The 21,225-nt window shown below is 41.8% G+C and overlaps 1 protein-coding gene across 1 annotated transcript in view; it reads right to left on the bottom strand.

Moving 5' to 3' along the window:
* LOC113957790 (SET-binding protein-like) overlaps positions 1-21,225 on the bottom strand; it is a 515,694-nt gene that overhangs the window by 189,699 nt on the left and 304,770 nt on the right. Inside the window, exon 3 of the mRNA XM_027665561.1 lies at positions 2,133-2,162. Coding sequence (XP_027521362.1) covers positions 2,133-2,162 — 30 coding nt within the window. The remainder of the gene's footprint in view (positions 1-2,132; positions 2,163-21,225) is intronic.

The raw sequence follows: 21,225 nt of genomic DNA, 5'->3' as shown, positions 1-21,225 counted from the left end.
TTGTTTTCTTGCTTTTACTTTTTTTTTTTTTAATCCTACAAGACCCTAAAATGAGAATATGTGGGCTTATATTTTTTTTCCTGTAAAGATTTATAATATTAAATTACTACTGTGGATGAACCAGAGTAGCTAGACAGTTTTTGACATTGTTGAAACAACAGACTGCATGCATATATTTAATATACTATTGAATGGTGCTTTTTACCATCTCTCAGGAGGGTTGTAAGAGTATAATGAATATCTAACATTTCTATTCTATTTTTATTAGATTTTTTAGCACCTTATAAACTACAAGAAGCACTTATTGCTTTGTCCCATATATACTTTTCCTGGTTGGGACTGTAAACTGCTAGACAGCATTTAGAAATGATTCTGAAAAGGGAAAAACACTGTCCCAAAATTATTTCAGCTTACTGAACTACCCTGAAATATATGAATAATTCTGTGGGATATTTCATAATTGCAGTTTCTATGGAGGACTGTGAGTACATTTCTCATCTGAAATGCAGTAAACAAGGCCCACTTCCACCCAGAGGTTTCCACTGAAAAGGAAAAAATCTACAAAGACATTTGTGTTTTGCACAGAAACTAATGTGTGTGGGAAACAGATATTTAACTCTTCCACCAGTTTATTATGTAAGGGTTGGTGAATTTACAATGGAATATTCCAAAGGGAACTAAGCTCAAGTCACACCAATGCAGAACCATTTTTTATTTGATACTATCCTGGGAGCTGTTGAAAGCACCATGCCCTTTCTCTAGGTGCAGCAACTACGCAGAAATGGGATGAAATCTAATCCATGAATCTCTAAATTAGACCAGTCTAAAGTTTGAGCTTAACCTACGTTCTTAAATTAATTTTTGTCCAACTACTACTGCTGTCATGCAAAATCTTATTTCATATAAGTTTATTTGTACTTTGAGCTTGCAATTCCTTGCCCAGAAGATGAAATACATACAAATATTACCTTTTTGGTCTACCACTGCAGAAGACTGTGGATATCCCCTCTCAAGTGGTACCTGACTCATCATTGCTTTTCACAACAGAAGTAAGACATTACAGGCATTATGGAAAGACTGTTTTTCCCCCCCAACCTGGACACCAGTTCATTAAAATCAGGGCAAGAGAACCCCCAAACCAAACACAGAGGCTTGAAGCATTACTATGTGCCTTCCCATTTCAAATGGCAAGTGGGTGCTTTGGATCGTATTGCACCATTTATCCACCACCTTCCTAAATACAAGTAAAAAGACCTTCAAGGTTGTAGTGGGTTGACCCTGGCCAGATGCCAGGTACCCACTAAAGCCACTCTCTCCCTCTCCCTCTGCAACTGGATAGAGGAGAGAAAAAAAAACAGCTAAGGATTCATGAACTAAGAGCTGGGAGAGGTCACTTACTGATTACCTTCACGGGCAAAACAGACTCAAAGTGGGGATAGTGATTGCATTTATTACTAACAGGATAAGAACCAAAGAGTGAGAAATAAAACAGTCTTTAAAACACCTTCCCCCCACCCCTCCTTTGTCCACGGGACAGCTCTTCTCCTGCTGCTCCTCTGCTCTCTCAGGATGCATCAGTACATTGTCAGGACCAGGGCCTCCATTCTCAGCCACTCTCTCTCATTCCATCTCAGGGGCTCGGTCCTGCCGAAATCCCCCACACTCCTTCTTTCCATGTTCTCCCTCCTCCCCGCCAACAGTGCAGGGGGGTGGGGGAATGGGGGGTACAGTCAGTTGTTGTTTCTACCGCTGCTCAGAGAGAGGAGTCCTTCCCCTGCTCCAGTGGGGTCCCTCCCATGGGAGACAGTCTTTGATGGACCTCTCCGGCATGAGTCCATCCCTCGGGCAGCAGTTCTTCCCAAACTGCTGTCCCATGGGTCACTCCTCCATGGGGTGCAGTCCTTCACGAATGAGTTGTACCAGCATGGGTCCCCCACAGGGGCCACAAGTCCTACCCGGGAAAAACCTGCTCCAGTGTGGGCTTCCCTCTCCACAGGCTGCAGGTCTCTGGCAGGGCCCTGCTCCATCCTGGGCCTCCCACGGGGTCACAGCCTCCTTCATGCATCCACCTGCTCCAGCATGGGCTTCTCCTTGGGCTGCAGGGGGGCAACCTGCTTCACCAGGGTCTTCACCACAGGCTGCAGGGGTCTCAACTCTGGCGCCTAGAGCACCTCCTCCCCCTCCTTCTGCACTGACCTTGGTGTCTATCTTGTTGTTCCCATGTTCTCACTCCTCTCTTCCCTGGCTGGAATTCTTTCTGTGCCACAACCTTCTGTTCTTAAATATGTTATCAGAGACCGTACTATTACTCCTGATTGGCTTGGCCTTGGTCAGCAGCAGGAAGTCCATCCTGGAGCTGGCTGGCATTGGCTCCACCAGACAGGGGAAGCTTCTAGCAGCTTCTAACGGAAGTCACCCCTGTAGCTCCCCCCCCCCCCAAAACCCAACCACAGAAACCAACTACAAAGGCTCAGTTTGAACCTCCTGCCCTCTGACTGGGTGTAGGACCAGAGCCTGCTACTCTTCAGTTTGCTTCACTCATCCTTTATTAATGGTTTCCCTTTCTCCCTCCTGATACTTCCCAGCATGACCACAGAAACCCCAGAAATGCTGTGACCTTTGCAGAGTCAAGAAGGAGGAAGAGAGGAGAAGATAGTTTAGGAGAAGAGAGTTTAGAAGTGGGTTTGATCTACTCCATGAACACTGACCATGCTGTGAAACAAATAGTTGCAAGAAAAGACGAAGAAGGTCTGAGAATGGAAACCAATATGTTCTGAAAACTGGGAGTGGTTAAATGCGATGAAGAACCACAGTAGCTGATGGGGAAGGAACTGGGAGTGGGAGGAGGGAATGTTCCATCACATGCATTTGGCGTATTATCATTTTTCAATACTTACATTAGGAACAACTAAACCACAGTTTCATAACTTGTCATTTAGTTTATGGGGGGAAGAAGGTGAAGAAAAAAGAAGGGAAAAAAAAGAGGAATAATAAAAACATCTCTGAAACACAGAGAACTGCAAAGTAACCTTCAAACAAAAAACTGGGGTGAGTAATCCATTTCTTATCTTCAGGTGTCATTTGATTCCTAACTTGTTCTTTGCAAAGGAAGGACGGAAAACAATTTCTTGAGTTGGTTGCAGGAAGATGAACAGAACAAGGACTTTCTGTTTGTATTGCTCTGTTCCTTTTTTAAAAATAATAACAATGAATAGTATGATCAGAAGTGACTGCCTGGGGGATTTTTTCTTTCTGTTTTCGGTGCACATCTCTCCCTGCTGAGTGAAGGATCCATGAAAATAAGTGGAGGATTTGCACTGAAGAGAACATACAGGGGAAACAGCCAAATTCATTGCATACCCATCAGTTCGCACACAAACACTGTCAAGTGCCTGGAGTACACAATCCAAAAAAGAGAACAGCACATTGTTTAGCTTCTCTCTATCTTAGGCACTTCTTGTAATAATTGCTCATATTTAATATACAAGTCTTATTTTTGACACAACCTTCCTTTACTCTTCTATCACAGTTTTAGTTCCTAGATCTCAGGAACCTCACAAGTGTCAAGATCTTTGATGGCATTTAGGTGGGGAAATGGAGGTACAGAAAGATGATGTCATTTGGTCTATGTCATCCATCCCATCAGGAGATAATGAAATCTCATTCAGACCTCCCAAATTCCAGTTCTTTCTTTTGCAAATTGCTGTCACTCTAAAATATGTATGCTTAATAAGATATAAACTGTCATGTCTCAGGATATAAACCAAACACTGATCGAGGGCAGTGGATAACAAGCTATTTCTCCTATGAGCAAAATATGACTACTATTACTGTCTATTAAGCGGTTTCTTGCACACACCTTTGAAGCATCTGGCATTGGCTACAGTCAGTAATTGGAAGTTAGTAAGAAGACAACAATAAGAGTTTGACAGGTACACCAGTTCCTATGTTTCAATGTTTAATAAACCTCAAGAGTTAAAAAACAATGTCATTTACTCAGTATTAATATCTAGGAAACTTTCCTGAATGAATGAAGGCCACTTTTGTTGAATTCAAGCTTTCATCAGCAATAACAGTAAAAGGTTTAGATCCCCATATTCTCATTATAAACATTAACTACCTGAATATGAACCCATTCATTTAGTGATGAAATAAAATCTTTCTTGTTTCTCTGACTCTGTTCCCAACTCAGTCTTCCAGGTGTAGTAAAGGTTCTGGATATAAAGCACTCATCTGAGAGAGAGTGTTAAGCGCCTCCTGGACTATGGAAAATGTTCTGCATCTCCCAAGATGGGGTTAGCACCTCACAGGACATATGCACTATGTTGCAAGTCAAGCAGAAAAGGTAGAAGGTCAACTTGACTGAACAGGGATCTTCTCTTGGAAATAAAATGAAAAAGGAAGGTGTATGCACAGTGGAAGTAAGGTCAAGTGACATGGGAAGAATTCAGAGATGTTGCTTACCACTGTAGGGAGAAAATTCATTCGACCAAAACTCAAGTGGAGTTGAAGCTGCCAGAAATGTGGGAGACAATAAAAAGAGTTTTTTCAAATATATTAATGGCAATAGGCATTGTAGAAATATCATCGACCCATTACAGGATGAGGATGGTCACCTCACAAACAGGGACAGAGACAAGTCAGAGATGTTTAATGATTTCTTTCCCTCTGTCTTCAACATGGATGATGGACCAAGGAAGTCTCAGTGCCTGAGCTGGGGGACCATGACTGCAAGAATGATCAACTCCCAGTCGACCCTGAAATTGTGCAGGATCTGCTGTTCCAGATGGATCCCTAGAAATCTATGGGGTCTGATGGGATTAATCCCAGAATCCTCAGAGTTGGTTGATGTCATCGCACAACCTCTCTTGATGATTTTTGTGCAGTCTTGGGAATCCGAAGAGGTTCCAACTGACTGGAAGCTGGCTAAAGTTGTCCTTATTTTCAAGAAGGGCAAGGTAAAATTATGGAAAAGATTATTCTGGGAAGTATTGAAAAACACCTGAAGGACAATGCAGTCATTGGACTAATGATTCTGACTAATGAATTCTAATGAATCTCACTAACTTTTTCCAATTTTCCCTTTTGTTGGAAGAAGGGTACAATCTTACTGACTAAAACCATGAATGATCACAGATTAAAATAAAAAAAACAATTACAAGACTTTTCAGGAGAAAAAAAGGGAAGATTTTAGTTACAAAGAGATTTCTGTACTTCTCAAAATTTATCAGACCATTGTGAGCTCTGGCAAAGTGGGAAAAATGTCACTTCAAAGCCAAGGTTTCACAGGTCATCCTGAAAGTTTTAGATGTTTATTTCCTGCTGGAGAGACCCCTGAAGTCATTTTCTGTACCTGTGCTGCAAGTGAAGCTCCTGTTGACATCAGGAGTGTGTCACGCAAGAGAGAAAACTGCACTAAAAGACCTCTGCTTAATGGGACAGTGAATTTTTACAAGTGTGTGAGTTCCAAAAATGCAAAGTTTCCTCTGAATCCACAGTTCAGGTCAGTGTACAGTGATTTCCACCCAGGCAACCTTTGCACAGAAAACCCTGTCACAAGATTTGAGCCTCCAAGGGAAGTAGCAGGTCAACACCACCATATTAGCATGGTCACCCTGAGAAGAGCTGCTACAGACAGAAAATTCACCAATGGCTGAGGCAATGCACATGCCATCATATCAGCAACAGCTGGATATGGCAAGAGTATCATGTCCCCCATAATTGGAGAGGATCAGTTTTCTCTGCAACAGGGAGTGGTAATCAAAGAATGGCTAAACAACCTGTGGTACAGTATCATGGGAACCTACAAATTGCATAGGCTAAGAATCAAAGAATCACATAGTAATGACAATCTCGTTCCTTCCTGTGACATCTGGTTGCACCATTACTGCGCCGCACATCAGGCTACACATGCATAGTGATATAAGCAACGTATTACTATCTTCAGGATCAGTGGTGCAGAGACCAAATCTGGGCATGTCTACACAGCTCCTCTACTTCCCAGAGTTTCTGAAATTCAAATTTATCTAAACCAGTGTTATATGCCAGGATTGCTCTGCTGTTGCTTAGGTGGACAGCAGTAGTTCAGACACTCAAGACTAACTATCCAGGAAGATAACAGACCAAAAGAAGGTAACCTTATAACAGGCAACTGGCAGGGACTGAGACTTGCTGTATGGTCATACTTGTCTTCTCTGCAATTATATAAAGAGTGATAAACTCATTCGGCCTTGGAAATCCTCTATCTATTCACCCACAAAGCTTCCTAGCTAGTATGTGGTCCAAGGTCAACCAACACTGCCAATCCAGGACATCTTGCAGTGCATGACACATCTCCCTCCCTGTGGTCCATAGAAAGACAATCACAGACTTTCATGTGCTGAGGAACCTGCCAGAGGTACCCACCCCTTCCCTTGACAAGGGGGGGTGTTTAAGGTGGTTAAACCCCTATGTTAAACACCACAGTTGCTCACCTCAGATGTGGGCAGAGTTCCAAGCAGCTCAGAGCACATCTCTAGCATGATGACAGGTTCATCATCTTGAGTGACAGGGCTAGACTTGGGGAATTTGGATACACTACACAGGAGTCCACTGTTAATGGGAGACACAGACACAGGTCTAAATCAAGTAACACCAACTGATGAAGTGAATTTCAAGCAGCACCACTGTTATGATTACAAAGTCAGGGGGTGGAACTTTAGCGATGAATATTCATACCATCATGTCATTATGGAGGGTGTGGACCTGACAGGAAAAAAAAAGCCGAGGACTGGAAGACGAAGGGGACACTTTTTCCTCAGCACTGAGGGAGAGACAGTGACTTTTCTCAAGTCTTGCCACAACTGATGGTTGCTGCCAGGGCTGCCACTGCCTGGACAGCACCAGGGGACCTTGTCAACAACAGCCCCACGAGTTTCCAGTCACTGCCGTTTTTTTCTGTTGAAAAAGTTGCAGCATTTACTGCTCAATACGAGCGAACCTACGGGTGGCAACTGTTGCTACTGCCATTCATTACTGGGAGACACTGCTACTGTGGTTGTCCTGGGAGCTGCTGCCCCCCTGCTGGTTACTGTTGCTGGTTCCTGTTCTTCACTGAGGAGTGGGAAAGAGCCACTGCTGCCTACCGTCCTCCCATGGAGAACCGATTGCTACATTGTGTTTTCCTTTGTTTGTTTTTTTTTCCGACCGTGTATTCTGAGGGATGGTGGGGGCAAGGGGGGAAACCTCTCAGTCAGTTTGTCTTTGCCTGGGGAAATCACATGGCAGACACCATTTTGTCTTTTGTTTTTGTCCTAGGGGTTGGGGAACTAGAAAACAATTTCTGCCTTTGTTGGATTAAACCGTTTTCCTTTGTATCTTTGCAGTTACTGCTATTTCCTTTAGTAAATTGTTATTTTTACTTATATCTCTTCGTATTGTCCCTTCGTTGTTGGAGGGGGTGGTCAGAGGTTGAAACAAAAGGGTAGTGACTTATTTGGAGTTCTATTTCTCCGGTTGGTTTGTCCAAAACCAACACAACCATGGAGACTACAGGACAGGAAGAAATGAAAGATGAAAGTGTTTTTTACACTGTCTCCATATGCTAAACAAGGATTTTCTCAAGAGTCTTTGCTTTATAAATGCCCTAGGATATATAGCATTTTTTCCAGATCTGCCCTTCATCTGATTAACAGAAAGAATCAAATTGCTATGGCAGTTGGATTAATCCTTTTGAAATGACTCATTTCTGCTTTCATTCTTAAGATTCAAGGCATGGTAATTCCACCAAAACCTGTAAGAGTGCTGGGGTTGTATACCAGAGTAACTTAGAACAGGATTTGGCCCACCTTTACCCACATTCATGCCTCTAAAGAAATGAGAGTGATGTTCTCGGGTCCTCCTTTCAAAACGCAGAATACTTCACCAACATGGGGATATGACTCAAACAGTAACTGACTCATAAATGATGCAAAGCAAGTACAACCACGAAACAGTCCTATGAATTAAGGGTTGATGTTCTACAATTCCCAGGTGTCCCACAGAGGGATGTCCTTGGCTATCTAAAATTGAGATTCCTGGATGTGAACAAGTCACCGTAGGTTTTCTTGATAGTCAATGGAGAGGAACATGTACCTCAGAAAACAATTTGCATCTCACTAAAATCGGCATCTAAGGCATGTCAAATGGATTGCTCCCTGGAGATGCCTATTTCTTACTGTTGACTAAAAAGGGAGGCCAGGGTGACTGGTTTGACTGTAGGCATCTAACTTCAGACATCTAAAGTTGTGTGAAATGAATCACACACACAGAGGGAATAGTAGATCATCTATCTTCTATGACATAGAACTTTAATTTTTCCTCAGTTACTCTTTTGTTGAGTTTGATAACTTTTGCCTACATTTCCTTCAGAGAGGCTGTCAATCTTGAAAATTCATCACTTCCTCTGGCCCTTTGTTTTAATGATTAACCACTATTACTGTGAAAAACACTGCTGGTTCCAATTTGTCCTTGGTTAATATTGTGTTTCCCTCAGCTACTTTGAAGATATTGCTGTATTTCCTCTCTGGAAGCGCTGATACAGTTTTAGATCACCAGGTCTGAAGGTCAAGTGGTCCAGTCTTTTTTCCCTTTCAAAAATTAAGATCTTTGTACAAACTTCTACTCACCTAGCAGAAGCACTGCTCATTCTTTAATAAGACCAATGTCTTTCAATACCCCAGTTTCTCAGTGATCTGAAAGAATGCTACAAATAGTAATAAATTATGTCTCAGCATCTCTTGAAATAAATATTGCCACACACCCATTGGAAGCAGAGAAACTAAAGGGCAGAGAGAACAAGTAACTGACTCAGGTCTAGAGCAGAGATGGGAGCAGATCTCCTCTTTCCTGATTTAAAACAATGTCTTTTAAGCACTGGATTTCAATTAACACTCTGCCACCTTTAGTCACATGTTGTTTCTTTTCTACTGCAATGGGACATACACGGGTTGGAGAGATGAAATTTTGTCTTCAGTGTTTGATTTCCATTAACCAAGGAGTACATTTTGTTTTTTTTATACTACCTCCAAAAGGTTTCCAGTCTCTGACCAGGGTTCCATCACATTGCAATATATATGTGTTGAGATAGCCAACAAATTTCAATCATCATGAGGTAAATTTTTATGGGCTTCACTTATTTTTACCTCTATATCAGAAAGCACACCAAATCTCAAAAAAATCTCTGCATATGATGAAATGGGAATTTGCAGATAGAAACTGGGCAGTGAGGAGGGCAGCTACCCAAATCACTAATGAAAATGCAAGGTGCTACATGAACCTTAAATATGTTAGAAATAGCCATTCATCACAAGTGTCTATTCTCTATATTCAATTGCCATTATTTACATTATCATAGATGAGGAGCCTATTGCACCTTGCACTGCACAATCAAAAACCAGAAATGATAGTCCAGGTTTTTATTTTCATAGGGTTTCATCTAATACAGCCAAAGTGAAAGAATATTGTTGAAAATATCTTCACATAAAAAGCCCCCATGGCTATATATAGGTGCTAGATTGTAGCAGGATGTTCTGCCCTAATAAGGGTGTAGTGGGTTGACCCTGGCCAGATGTCAGGTACCCACTAAAGCCGCTCTCTCACTCTCCCTCTGCAACTGGACAGAGGAGAGAAGAAAAAAAACAGCTAAGGATTCATGAGCTGAGATAACAGCTGGGAGAGGTCAGTTACTGATTCCCTTCACAGGGAAAACAGACTCAAAGTGGGGATAGTACTTACATTTATTACTAACAGGATAAGAGCCAAAGAGTGAGAAATAAAACAGTCTTAAAAACACCTTCCCCCCACCCCTCCTTCCTTCCATGTTCTCCGTCCTCCCCCCCAGCAGTGCAGGGGGACAGGGAATGGGGGTTATGGTCAGTTGTTTTTTCTACCGCTGCTCAGGGAGAGGAGTCCTTCCCCTGCTCCCGTGGGATCCCTCCCACGGGAGACAGTCTTTGATGGATCTCTCCAGCATGAGTCCATCCCTTGGGCAGCAGTTCTTCCCAAACTGCTGTCCCATGGGTCACTCCTCCATGGGGTGCAGTCCTTCACGAATGAGCCTTACTGGCGTGGGTGCCCCACAGGGGCCATAAGTCCTTCCTGGGAAAAACCTGCTCCAGTGTGGGTTTCCCTCTCCACAGGCTGCAGGTCTCTGGCAGGGCCCTGCTCCATCCTGGGCCTCCCACGGGGTCACAGCCTCCTTCATGCATCCACCTGCTCCAGCATGGGCTTCTCCTTGGGCTGCAGGTGAGTCTCTGCACCCCGATGGTCCTCCATGGGCTACAGGGGGACAGCCTGCTCCACCATGGTCTTCACCACGGGCTGCAGGGGCCTCAGCTCCGGCATCTGGAGCACTCCTCCTCCTCCTTCTGCACTGACCTTGGTGTCTATCTTGTTGTTCCCATGTTCTCACTCCTCTCTTCCCTGGCTGGAATTTCTTCTGCACAACAGTCTTCTGTTCTTAAATATGCTATCACAGAGGCATTACTATCACTCTTGATTGGCTTGGCCTTGGCCAGCGGCAGGAAGTCCATCCTGGAGCTGGCTGGCATTGGCTCCACCAGACAGGGGAAGCTTCTAGCAGCTTCAAACAGAAGCCACCTGTGTAGCCCCCCCCCACTGCCAAAACCCAGCCAAGGAAACTCACTACAAAGTGTTATATGTTTGACCTAGAATCCAGTCAGAGCATGAAAACAGTGCAAGCTATCTGTGGTGAGTTACCAGTGGCACCAAGGTACTGCTTTTAGTGTTGAATTCTGCTAAAACCAGCCTGATTCACCAAATTTCAAACACACATCCTACTTTTTGAAGCAAGATTTGACAGATAAACTGCTAGTTGACCTGGAAATATGTGACTGGCAGTCAAACACTTTATAAGTATAAAAACCTGGTCCCACTTTTATATGACAGAGTCTTCCACATACTTTCTTGAAGTGTGTGGATCTTCTCCTGTGAAGCAGGGACGTGTCTTCATGGTTACTCCCCAGGGGTTAAGTGAAAGAAAGAGATCTGCCCACATTCATTGTGTGGTGAGTTACATCAATCTCTACTGTATTGTTTCTTTTTGCTTGCTTTGATACAATTGCTTTAATATAGTTGCTTTGATACAGTGAAATATACATTTTTATGCTATACTAAGCTCTACTGGTAGTTTTTAGCTTTTATACTGTGTAGTAAATAATTCTGATTAAGATCTTTCATCTGTTCATTTGTCATAATAAATAACTAATTTTATAGAAATATATGAGATTTGCCATCATTAAAACCTGTGGGACAAAGTGATTCAATCACACCTTTATAATTCCTTAAATTTAAACCATTGACAAAATCTAAGGCTAAGACTGGGTCCAGTTGCACCTAGGCTCCTTTCTGAGGAGTTTAGAAAGCAAGGGAGCCCTTTTTGCACCTCATAGTTCAATGAGAGGGTTTCACTAATAAACTAAGTCTTCCACTCCCCCCCGCACCACAGATGAAGTTAATCATATCATGCAGATAATGTTTCTATGATCAGCTTCCAGATGCACCTAGCAACAACAGGGTTTCTGCCAATTTTCAAGTTATTTCATAATGGACATGAACTTATCTTTAAGTATAAACATCTCTCCTGGTCTTCAGTTCTGTTATCTTTATCTTACAGTACTCTCTTCCCCTCATATTTATTGCAGCTGTGTGCATTGTTTTTCCTACTTCAAACCGAATACTCCTCCTGAAGGAAGAACTCGGCAACTTTATCTTGTTATTACTATGGATGTCTAGAGCAGAACATGCTGTTATAAATGGTCCCCATCTACCGTTTGGATGATACGGTGACCTAAGAACTCTGATCAGAGTCAGAGTGAGAAGATATTGTTATATGTGCACATGCGCACACATGCATGCACTCTTCCAAATACTACTACTGCTACTAGTATTTACATTATGATCATTATATTTTTCTATATATGTTCTTTAGCACATTTAGCTTTTGAGGAACTGGCTTAAATGGATGGTGAAATTGTTAAGCACCTAAAAGACAGAGTTGGAACCTCACTGGATTTGCTTTTATACCAACCACGCTAGAACCTGATCCTCAAACCCTGTGCAAATTATTTTTTCCAAACTGTCCAATCAAAACATAGAAATGTCTACATACCTTCCCAGTGTTTAGTGTGCTTTAGATGAAGGTCATAATAAAAGTACTAGTTTTATTATTCCACAGTTTCAACAGATGGTCTGAACTGTTAAGAATCAATTTGAGCCTATTAAGAATGTCATTTATTCTATTTCCAGACAGTATCACAGCAGTTCAACATCATTACTTATCTGTCACTATGAAAAGTAGCTAAACCTTCATCCATCATATCCAGTGACTTTTTTCCCATAATTCTTCATCTATTTTTGCTAGATTTTTTTTCCTTCTAAATTATTCCTCTCCTTTAAGTTCTATAGCAATGTGGGCATGCATTCCCTATTCCCCCTCTAAATATATATGCTATAAGAATGTCTTGTCTTCATGTAACACATTTTCTGAAGAATCCTAAAGTACATCACAAAGGACAAATGTATCATTACACCCATTACTCAGATGAGGCATCTGAGGTATGTGGTCATTTGTTTACATAATTTAAAATTTGTTGTGATCTCTGAAGATAAATAAAGAAATCAATGCTGACACAGCACAAGTGCCATTTTTGAAATCATACAGGCTCCTAAAATTTCCAGGACTACTGTCTTCTCTTTTTTTTCCAGTTGCTGTTCTATATGTTCTTAAGCCAATCATTTTAAAAATAATTTCCAAATAATTATTTCCGAATTTTGCCTTAGCTCAAAGCTATTTTTCCTTGGAAAATATGAATAGTATTTATGCAAATTCTGTTCACTGACTTAAAATCTACATGAGTAAAATCTTTAGAGCATGCATTTTATTTTATTTTATTTTATTTTATTCAAGGAATGAATGATGCTTCACATTGTATCTTAATTAGAAAAGTCAATAGTAATTATACCTAAGTTTTTAAAAATGCAGTCCGATCTTTGGACACTGTTTTGAAGGATTATGATTCAGACTCATATTACATACTCATATCTTTCTTTTATCTCTTTTATAAAATTAGACACAAGCTAAGTAACTACTATCTAACTATAAGCAGGATTTAAAACTTCCAGGGCTATCCAGATACGTTCATTTTATCAGTCATTTTTATATAATGCTTTATTACATCTAACCTGTTGAAACAAGATTATCATCAACAGCCATGACTACCATATTTATTCATGCTTATGGACAGATAAGAAGTAATCACTAAAAGTACAGTCACCCAACATGTCCTCATATGACTGCAGTTGTGATATACTTTATTGCACGAATTGAGAGGGGGAAAGGAAAATTTTTATTGTGATAACTCAATCACATTAGGAGAAAAAATATGTAGTGCATATCATTATCTATTTTTATATGACAACATAGAAGGCGACACTTCAAAAGAAAAAAGTGATGTTTCAAATTCACTAAAAAGATATATTTACTGATATCTAATACAACTGCCTCTTTAGGGGAATATGACTTTTTTCCCATCACAGAGAATATCTGGAAACATGAGAGGCATCAATCAATACCTACAGTTGCTTGAGAGGCAGTATTAAACAAGAGAAAAGATGGCTTTCTTTTCTGCTGTGTGTTCTACTATGAGTGTCTACACAGAAGGCCTATGTTCCAGCCAAGGCAATTAATGATTAATGCAAAGCAGACATAGCTTGTTTAGAGAAAAGGGGAAGTCTGCATGATGGCTTCATTAAAAAGAAAAAGGCTGAACACCATCTTGTTTAAAAAAAAAAATCTGAATCCTTTTTTTGCATTCTTTGAACTTCCATCAATCAGGTTGCTGAACCTTTTTCCTATGGTGTTTCATGGACTACATGGGAAGAAAGGCCTTCACCAGGTAGAGATCTGTACTGACACTGTCCATCTATGGTGCTCTTCTCATCTCTGAGTCACCTGGGTAGGAAATGACTGTACTTGATGGCTTAATCCACTCCATGAGGCCGTGGTTGCAACCAGTCTCACCATTAACATCTGTGACACGCTGTGGCTGTTTTGCCACTCACCAACTTGACAACTACTTCTATTGCTTGTAAGATCTTAAGAGCTGTAACTGTTCAACTAATATTTACTCTATTTCAGCTTATGGGCTGGTTTTGTCTTTTGTAGACAGCTGGAGGGTCAGGGTGGCAGTGGAAAGCACAGGACAAATTTGGGCTGGTTTGACGAGAATCCTGTCTAGGATCCCCTGAGGAGAAGATGTTTCCATGGCAGCTTTGCTGTTTCTTCAACTGGTGCAATAGCTGCTGTTGATACATTAAGCCAGCTCTGATGGTCTGTGAAGGTGAGTAACCTTCTCTGGGTAATTAGAAAAGTACCTGCTTCCCTATGCGCTTCTATTACTCATCCCTCCCTCCACCTAAGATGCACAAATACTTTGTTATCCTTTCTGTAGGAGATGACCTGCCACAACCATCATGCTGTTCATCTCTCAAGATTCTAACAACCAGCTCTGGCACGTAATGGGTTGCAGCTTTTACTGCGGGACTCAAGCTGGCCCAGTAAGGTCCCTCCTAGAAATGAGTGTGATGTACATATATTTTAGATCTGAACTCCACAGTGTCATTCATCCTCTCCTTCTAGTTTTTTGTGCTTTGTCTCATGCCTATGGCATCCAAAGCTACTACAAATAAATACCTGATGAAGGGTTGAACCACTCAGGATTGATGTGGTTGCGATCAACAGCCTGGGATCTTTACCTAGTAGGAAGACCTCAATCTTTTATTTGAAGAACTGAGCAAGGTTGTCCCCTTTGCAAACAGAGCCTTCACCATTTACACAAGGCTGGATCACACAGATGATCCAGAGTTGAAACTCTCTCTCTCTCAAATCCACATCTCACACCTCACTGGAGAAAGCCCCAAGGTCACTGATGACTGAGCAGCAGACATTCATTGTCTGCTGAAACTGACAGATTAAATCAATGGGATCGTAAGCATTTCAACAGGAATTACTACTGCTCAACCAGCTAAAACCATCCTTTAGCAGACACAGCTTCAGTTGCATGCCTCTGCTTGAGCTATAAACAAAGCACATCAAACTGGAGGTTGCACAGATCTATGTGCAGGTAGCAACCTCTGCTCCTTGCGTTCTCAAGGTAACACCCATTACAAAAAAAAGGAATGAAGAGGAATGGTTTATTGCATGCAGATCTTTCAGTTCTAGAAATGATACCACTACTGTAGCTATCTCACTGGACAGGTCTGAGAAATGAACATATGATTAAGAGCTTTGAGAGCTCAATGTTAAAAAGACACATAGCAATGTTGCTGTGATTCAATTCATGTATGCATGCACTTTGACAAGAACAAGATGAATGTGTCTTTACAAACAAGTTGTGTAAACATCTATTTGTGGGTAAAAAGATTGGTGGTGGTAAGAAAGGAAAGAATGGTTTGTAGATAAGAGAATGACTATTTATGGGTAAAGAATAAAAATAACTGTTTTAACCAAAAAATTTCAATATTAACTTGTGAAAGAACAGTGAGAAAAAGGAAAAGCTGTTTAAGAATAAAATAACTATTTTGACTAAAGAATTCAATAATATCTTGGGAAAGAATAGTAAGAAAAGGAAAAAAAATAGTGGTGGGGAAAAAAGTGTTTTTTCCCCCTGGAGTTAAAAAAAATGGTAACCCCCCGAAGGGGGTGATGTCTCTCTTGTTGTTAACCCAATCAGCGCTCCTGCAAAATTAAAACATATCACACCAAACTGGAAAAGAAGGGTGATGGAGTAGTTGAAGAGGAGAAGTGGCCATGTTCTGAAGCCACGAGGAGAAGGGGTAGGAACCCCGTTGGGGGCTAACCCCCCCCCAGCCCCCAGCAGGGGGGCTACAAGAACTTGGAACAGTGTTAAACTGGGCCGAGTTCTGTAGCTGAGAACTGGAGGAGTTTCTCCACTGTGGGCAGCAGCAGGAGATACTGAAAAGCGGTGGCAAAGCAGCAGTGAATGGAGACTGTGACAGAAAGCCAAGAGATAAGAAGAAACAGCAGAAACAAGCATGCAGCTAAACAGACAGAGATCTCTAATGGAAAGAGAGAGAGAGAGCTCTACGGACAGAGTTTTGGGGTAAGAACTGAACCAGACCTCCCAACACCCTTTTGAGACCCCTCCTAAGTGGAGAGGGTGGACTCCTACTGGATGGAAGTCCTAAAATGCAGCATGCAGCAGAAAGAGAGGAACTAAGAAGCTCAGAGATGTCCTGAAGCTGGACCAGGACGGTCAGAAGGAATGTGGGGGAAGTGACCTGCCCCCCCCCACTGCTGCTGCCAAGCTGGCAGCTTGAGACAGAGCACAGGAGCTCTGATAGAACGGCTGAGGCAAAGACTTTCAACTGAAAGCTGCCCGAGACGTTCTGACTTAGGGGTAAACCCCCGAGGAAAGGGACCATCATGAAGACCCCTGCACTTCATGATATGATGTGGTGAAGCGAGTCTTTGTCTCAGCTAATTCACAGTCCACGAGAGAGAGAAACTTTCGCTTGGAGTCAAAGGGCCGAGAGGGGTGAAAGGAGACCCCCTTGTGTGTAATGGGAAGAGATCCAGCTACAACAATCCAGCTACAGCTACTGCATGGAAGAAGAGAAACACTGCTGCCCTGAGAGTGGAAAGGATCTTTTCCTTCTCCCCTTCTGGACTTTTATTGGAGGGGGAAGAGACTTGATCTAATTCTAAATATTGCTTTATCATAGGAGATAGTTAAGATTGTGTATATAATGTATTATAATATTTATTTGTATAGTGATTGTAATATAATTCCCTTTCCCCCATATTGAGTCTTATGTTGCATCTGGAAAACCCCATCTCACACTGGGGTGAGTTTTGGGAGGGGGACTTGGACTCGGGAATTGGATTTTGGGGGTCTCAAACCACCACAAGTGAGAAAAAGGAAAAACTGTTTAAGAATAAAATAGTTATTTTGACTAAAGAATTCAATAATATCTTGGGAAAGAATAGTGAGAAAAGGAAATAGTTATTTGAGAACAGTGAGAAAGAAATGACTGTTTGTATGTAATAGGCATTTTCAGGAAGTCTGTACCTTCGGAGTACTTTAGCCAAGGAGGAAAAGAAGAGGTCATTATGAGGCTGGGAAAATTTAGGATAAAAGGAGGCTGTGCCCTCCAGTTGAGAGATTTTCACTGGGTATTCTGTGTGAGCTCTCCCTTTGTTCATGAATAAATTATTCTTGCAGAACTCTTCTGTCTCCTTCGTGCAATGAGAATTTTCCACACAATCTGGAGGCTAGTCCAGGGATACTTCCACCTTCTGGGGATGGCAGACAGCGAATGGAGCTGATGGTTCACCTCACCAAATTTTCAGTGATCAGTTCCCTTTGGCAGAGGCCAGAACCAGATGACTGATTGGGTACTCAGACTGTCAAGGAGACAGATGAGTAAGGGACCGAAATGGTCTGTGAAGAGGTCCTAGGAAAGGGTCACTGACATCTCACCGGTGAGTACAATGGGGACTTCGGGGAGTAAACATGGGAGGATGCCCAGGAAGGGCAGTAAGGGAAATTTGAGGAAAGGGTCTCGACAAAAGGGATGACGATCCTAAAATACCCACGGATAGTCCCTTGGGGAGAATGCTGAGGTTTTGGGACAGTTTATGGGTTCCCTCGAAGGTAACTCATGAGATAATGGTAAAATATTGTTATTACGTGTAGCCAGAATATGATCTGCCAAGAGGATTTAAATGACCCCCTTTCTGGACATATGATACTAGTGTCTGTCAAAGTTTATTATTGTATTTAAATGATACTGAGAAAGGATTGGTTGAAACGAAATGTGGAAAAATATGGTTAAAGCAAGCAGAAGCAGGAGTTTATGTAATAAAGGAAAAAAAGGAAGGAGGGAGTTTATGCAATAAAGGAAAAAAAGGAAGAAGGATAAACTAAGAAAGAAAAAAACAGTGAGGATTGGGATGTTCTCCAGCACCTTCCCCCTCCTTATCCTCAAAATCTGCAAGTTGATCCAGGGCCAGCTGTAGGTCCCCTGTATCCCCAACTTCTGGGATAAGGAAATCAAGGAAACACTTTCCCTATAGCCCCTCTCAGGTATAGCAACAGTGAAGGGGAAGGAAGGCAGGATTTCATATCCCCTTCTAGGACTAGAGGGGGAACCCGGTATAAGACACCAAGAGCGCAGAGGACACAAGAGGCAGGGATCCACTAGATGCCCCTACTCCAGGTTCTATTGGGGGATTAGGGTAGGGAATTTAGTTTGTAATTGTGCCACTTACCACTTAGGATATAAGAACTGAAAAAGGAATTACCCCCATATTTGGACGACCCCATAGGGGTGGGGGAAAAGATAGAGGAGTATTTGGGAAATTCAGATTATACTTGGAAGGACTGGGATTTTCTTTTACGCATTTTGTTTGGGTCACAGGAAAAGTGGATGATTTTGCAGAGATCTCGCCAGCTGTGGGAGGATGAGCACCTGCAGGTGGGAGAGGTTGGAAAAAATGCACCTATGATGGACAATGTATTCCCCCAGGTGGACCCTTAGTGGGATCCAAATAATCAGACCGGTCTGGCCCATCTTCGAGATTACTGTGCCTATTTAATTAGAGCAATTAAAACAGTGGTTCCCAGAACTAACAATGTATTGAAAGCTATGTCCTTAGAGCAAGAAAAGGACGAGAGTCCTTCTCAATGGCTAGACAGGGCTAGGGGATGCCTTGAGGAAACAAGGAGGGTTGGACCCTGAGGGACCAGCCTTCAATACATTGATGAGGGTACAATTCGTCACTAAATCCTGACCTGATATAAGAAGAAGAATACAGAAAGATGAGGAGTGATAGAATAAGTTCCTGGATGAGTTAGAAGGGCACAAAAGGTGTATGTAAAAAGGGATGAGGAAAAGGCAAAGGTAATAGCACAGTTTTTACAACTCCCAAAGGGAAAAACACAGGGACCGTCAGGACCAAAGAGAAAGGAACTGCCACCAGGATTTAACAGGAATATGCCTTCCTCAGTGGGAGGGAGTCAGCTGATGCCTTAAGCCCCTATTAGTTTTTATTTTTCTAATTTTTATGAGTTTTATAAGTAGTAGAAGTAGATTTTAAAAGCAGCAACCCTCACTCCCTTTCCCTGTAGTACAAGTAGTTTACACATTCCTTAACCCTCTTACCCCATTCTATGCTCCCCATATCAAATCTACCCCTGAATTCAGTGGCAATGTTTAGTCTCTTGTCAAGGCAAGGCCTATGCTGTTTAGAGAACAGCCATATCAGGGCCTGAACAACAAAACAGAGTCAAGAACTAGGTGACTATGTACCCTTTGTGCTCTGAAGATGGTGATGGTGATGAAGAGGTGGTCCCTAAAAGCCCCCAGACTCAATTCTCAGGGGGAGGACTCGAGGCGGATCAGAGCAAAGGCTACAGGGTGGACACACTTGGGATTGGATGGATGGTATTATAAAATGTAACATCTCAAACACAACCGGCGAGTGTCTTGTAACATCTATTGCCTTGGTAAAATTAAACCCTTTCCTTGTCTCACCCCTAATTAACTGCTCCTGAGTTATTTTTTAGCACCAACATTCCATGGCATCACAACCAAGACAGAGATTGAAAAGGAATCAATGTGCCATTTGTAAGAAAGAAGGACATTTGTAAGTAACAAGAGAGAATGACCCCAGAGACAAGTGGACCTTTGTGAGGAAGGAGTCCACTGGTTGATGGAAATGGATTGTTAGGGGTGTCGGGGCTCCCATTATACCAAGGACCCACCACACTGGAGCCCTTGATAATATGCAGGGTGGGTCTGGATCGAGACAAAGTACACTTCTTAGTAGACACAGGAGCCTCTCGGTCTACTTTAAATTTTATGCCATGGGGGGACAATTGTCAAAAGGATCTTTAACAATTCAAGGAGTAAATGGGAAAGATGAATGTGTGCGCCTCATCCAACCACTGTTAATAGATGTGGGAGATAAATATGAGATGCATGAATTTTTATTTGTTCCTAATTGTGATTGTAATTTACTAGGAAGAGATTTGATGGCTAAACTAGGAATGCAAATTAACATTATCAAGAATGACAAAGAGGCCAATACTGTTGTAACCCTGTGTAAACTCTGATAAAGCTCATGCTGAAATAAACCCAGAAGTGTGGGCAGTCCCAGGAAAATATAGAAAATTAGACATAGAACTGCTTCAAATAACTTTAAAACAAACAGGTCAAGTGGTTTCTTAAAAGCAATACCCTATCTCACAGGATGGAAGAGAAGGGTTACAACCTAACATTAAATCTCTGCTAGAAGAAGGTCTCTTGGAGCCATGCACGTCTCCCTATAACACTCCTATCTTGACAGTAAAGAAATCAGATGGAACATACAGGATGGTACAAGACTTAAGAATAATAAATGGAACTATTAAACCAAGGCATCCCATGGTCCCAGATCCTTATATCATCTTAAATCAGATTCCCTCCTCAAATCACTATTACTCAGTACTTGATTTAAAGAATGCTTTTTGGGGATGCCCACTTACAGAAGATAGTAAACAGTATTTTGGTTTTGATTGGGAGCAAGATGAAGAAGGGAAAATGGTGAAGCAACAATTGACATGGACTGTCCTTTCGCACTGGTCCTGTTCAGAAAAACCTTGCAAAAAATATTGAAAGACTTTACTCTGCCCCCAGGAGTTAGGTTATTGCAGTATGTGGATGTTTTGCTCTTATTGGGAGAACAGGAGGAAATGGTAGAAGAAGCCACTGTGAAATTACTTAATTTTCTTGCTAAAAAGGGGCTTAGAGTATCTCAAAAGAAGGCACAAATGGTGGAGAAAAAGGTTAAATATTTGGGACATATTTTGACTGAAGGCTTGCAGTGTATTGACCCAGAAAGGGTTCAGGGAATTTTAGAAGTACCATTACCCAAAACTAAAGAGGAGTTGCAACAATTTTTAGGACTGATAGGGTATTGCAGAACCTAGATAGAGGATTTTTCAGTTTTAGCCAGACCCCTGTATGACCTTTTAACACAAGACAGCCCCAATGTTGTAGTATGGACACCAGAAGGAAAGTAGGGCTTTAAAGAGTTAAAAAACAGATTAACTGAGGCTTCAGCCCTAGCCCTTCCAGATCGGGAAAAAGAATTTGAGTTATATGCGGACGTTAAGCAGGTGC

Source organism: Corapipo altera, unplaced genomic scaffold, assembly GCF_003945725.1.
Source record: "Corapipo altera isolate COAL_440 unplaced genomic scaffold, ASM394572v1 61148, whole genome shotgun sequence".
Taxonomy (NCBI): domain Eukaryota; kingdom Metazoa; phylum Chordata; class Aves; order Passeriformes; family Pipridae; genus Corapipo; species Corapipo altera.
The sequence above is the reverse complement of the archived record's forward strand: the minus strand, read 5'-3'. Positions and strand labels throughout refer to the sequence as shown.